A 3,065-nucleotide genomic window follows, 5' to 3' on the forward strand; every position below is an offset into this window, starting at 1 on the left:
ATATATATATATATATATATATATATATATATATATATATATATATATATACATATATATATATATATATATATATACATGTATTTGTACATACAGACATGTATGTGTGTGTGTGTATTTTTATTATTCTTTAACAAGAATAGTATTGACAGTGACTTCGAAGTATCAGCCAGCTAAGACATCATCACACTTTAATACATATAAACAGATATACATGTATATATATGTGTGTTTGCACATGTGTGTGTGCATAATGATACATATATACACACGCATACTCTTAATTACTGAATTTTTTTATTCTCTTGTTTATTCTACCAGACCCACATATATATGTATATATACACACACACACACCCATATATACAAAATTTGACACACACACACACACACACATACAAAGTATGTGAACAAATGAAAGAAAGTAGAACTCTCAACACATTCACTTAGAGTTTTTAAGTATTTAATGCCAGTTTGACTTAGCTCCACATTAGAAGTTTCACAGGCACAGCAGGTATGCTATCTACATATTCTGAGGATATAGGAACATATCTGCGCCTACGAAATGCTAAGTGACATGGAGTTGAATCAACCTGTCATTAAAATCATATATTTTTATCATATATTAAATTTATATATTATGTATTACACACACACACACACATATATAATCATGTTTGTATACATGTGTGTGTATGTATGTGTATGTGTGTATGTGTGTGTGTGTGTTTACATGAGTAAAGAATGTGAAGGAATTCAGCCTCTGTGTTTTGGCTCATCCTTCTTGCACAGCAAGAACCTTGAGGACAGCTTCTTTGATGTGCGTTGTTGCTTCTGTTGCCTTTGATATAATAAATCGATCCATATCAGTGACATGGTAGCCAGAGTCATTACTGAAGCCATAACGGAACGAGATGAAATCTGGGCATTTTTTCTTAGACGTGATCTTCAGGATACTATGCAGAGCCCTTCGAGCCTGGATATATGCCATTCCTTTTTGTTGTGGGATTTCTCGCAATACAAACATGTGTGTATCAGTTACCAGGATATAGCTGAAATGAGATTAGTTCACATGGTAAGTACAGGTCAACTGGGTATTGATTGGTTAAATTAAGTTATTAAATGTAATAACTGTTAAACAATGATGGACTGGATACAGTTCTTTCATCTTTCTACTGGAAGCTAATTGTAACACATCACCTGATAAAAGTGAGATGAACTGAACTGGTGGTTCAGCTCTGTAACTGCAACTACCTTGTGTGGTCAATCAACCCTGATGATCAATATCTGACAGTAATGTCCACATACAGCTCTGTAACTGCAACTACTTTGTGTGGTCAATCAACTCTAATGGTCAGTGTTTGACAGTAATGTCCACATACAGATCTGTAACTGTAACTATCATGTGTGGTCAATCAACCAAGAGGCCATTATAATAGCAATTGAGAAGACAGAAGAGACAGTACTCCTATAGACTAGAGGCAGAGGTGTGTCTGAGAATGACTTTATGCCAATTAGTCAAATAGCCTTTCTTGAGATGCAGTCAAGGATGTCTGCGTGTTCAGTAGCAGCACTATCTCAGATGTAAGACCAAAACTCAATTGCAAGCCTTACCTGATCTTTGTAGAGTGACAGTAATTGTTGGGGGATGAAGTATTTTGTGGTCCTAAAAAGAAGGGCCAGTTGTTGGGATGTAGTCCTAGATTTGTTAAGGATGTGCTTTACAGAAACTGTACTGGCTGGTGGTTATCAAGGAAAGAAGGGAAAGGTCTAAGATGTTGGAAGATGCCAGTGTTGATGGTTGTCTGTATTACCTCAGAGAGAGAGTAATAGGACAATAATTGGCAGGGTTAGAGAGGTGGCCTTTCTTGGAGATAACTGAAGCTATTCAACCAAAGTTCTGTGACAGAGTTTTAAATGCAAGGATACTACACATCCACACATCACTACATGCAGGGTACTGACTGCAGAATACTGCATGGTTGTATTACTGTTCAGCTGCATACTGCACAGTCACATTACTGACTGCAGAATACTGCACAAATGCATATCATTGAATGCAGAGGTAATGCACAGTCACACATCAATGAATGCAAGGATGTTGCAAATTTTATACATCACTGAGTGCAGGAGTACTGCACAGTCACACATCACTGAATACAGAGGTACTGCACAGTCTCATATCACTGAGTGCAGAGGTGGTACACAGTCACACATCACTGAACGGAGGAGTGGAGTACAGTCATACATCATTGAATGCAGGATTACTACAGTCACACATCACTGAATGCAAGCAACTCAAGATCAAAAGGGACACAGAAAATCCTTACAGAGAAAATGCATCTCAAAACTAAAAAACAACTAAAACTGAAGAACACAGATATATATAATGTATACACACACACACATACACATGCACGCGCACATCTACAAACATATCTATTCATACATATAACATTCATATCCACACACACACTACACACACAAACATACATGTCTATTGACACACATGTACATATTCTTAAAAAAAAAACAAAGTAAGAAAATGTTGCTTCATGCAGTGTTCTAAAGCATTTACTAGCTGGAACTGACTGAGGGAAGTTGAGGTCAACTGAGGTAGACTAGATCAGGGGCAATGAGACTAACTGACAGACAATACTGTCAGATGCTACGGAAGCAATATGTATATCTATTCTAAACAGATATGGCTTGGTCGATTGGCTTTATTATACTATAGTATGTCTACAAGAGTGGAGCACAAACTTAGACTCTAGTTGGTCTAAGTGACAGCAGTAAAGTGGTGAGGAAGGATAGAGGGTCAAATCTTAGGGGAGATACACCAGTAACTTACTTGCTATTAGTAAGGGATGAACATTGCAGCACTGCTGTCTTTGTGTCATACATAAGTGAACCATACTTATTTACAACAAAGTGACTATGTACAGTGACAAATGTTACTTCCCCATGGTACATACTAACAAGGTGACTGTGTACAGTGACAAATACTACCTCCTCATGGTACCTATTTACAACCAAGTAACAATGTACAGTGACATATATTACCT

At 36.9% G+C, this 3,065-nt stretch overlaps 1 protein-coding gene across 2 annotated transcripts in view; it reads right to left on the reverse strand.

The window, feature by feature from the left end:
• Positions 1 to 82: 82 nt before the first annotated feature.
• LOC106869205 (TBC1 domain family member 23) overlaps positions 83 to 3,065 on the reverse strand; it is a 25,079-nt gene continuing 22,096 nt past the window's right edge. The window contains exon 16 of one of the 2 annotated variants that reach the window (XM_014914849.2): positions 83 to 1,052. In XM_014914849.2, the coding sequence (XP_014770335.1) occupies positions 776 to 1,052 (277 nt within the window). In that variant the 3' untranslated portion in view covers positions 83 to 775. The remainder of the gene's footprint in view (positions 1,053 to 3,065) is intronic. The other variant, XM_014914850.2, reaches the window with a different exon arrangement.

The sequence above is a fragment of the Octopus bimaculoides genome, chromosome 20, assembly GCF_001194135.2.
Source record: "Octopus bimaculoides isolate UCB-OBI-ISO-001 chromosome 20, ASM119413v2, whole genome shotgun sequence".
Lineage (NCBI taxonomy): Eukaryota > Metazoa > Mollusca > Cephalopoda > Octopoda > Octopodidae > Octopus > Octopus bimaculoides.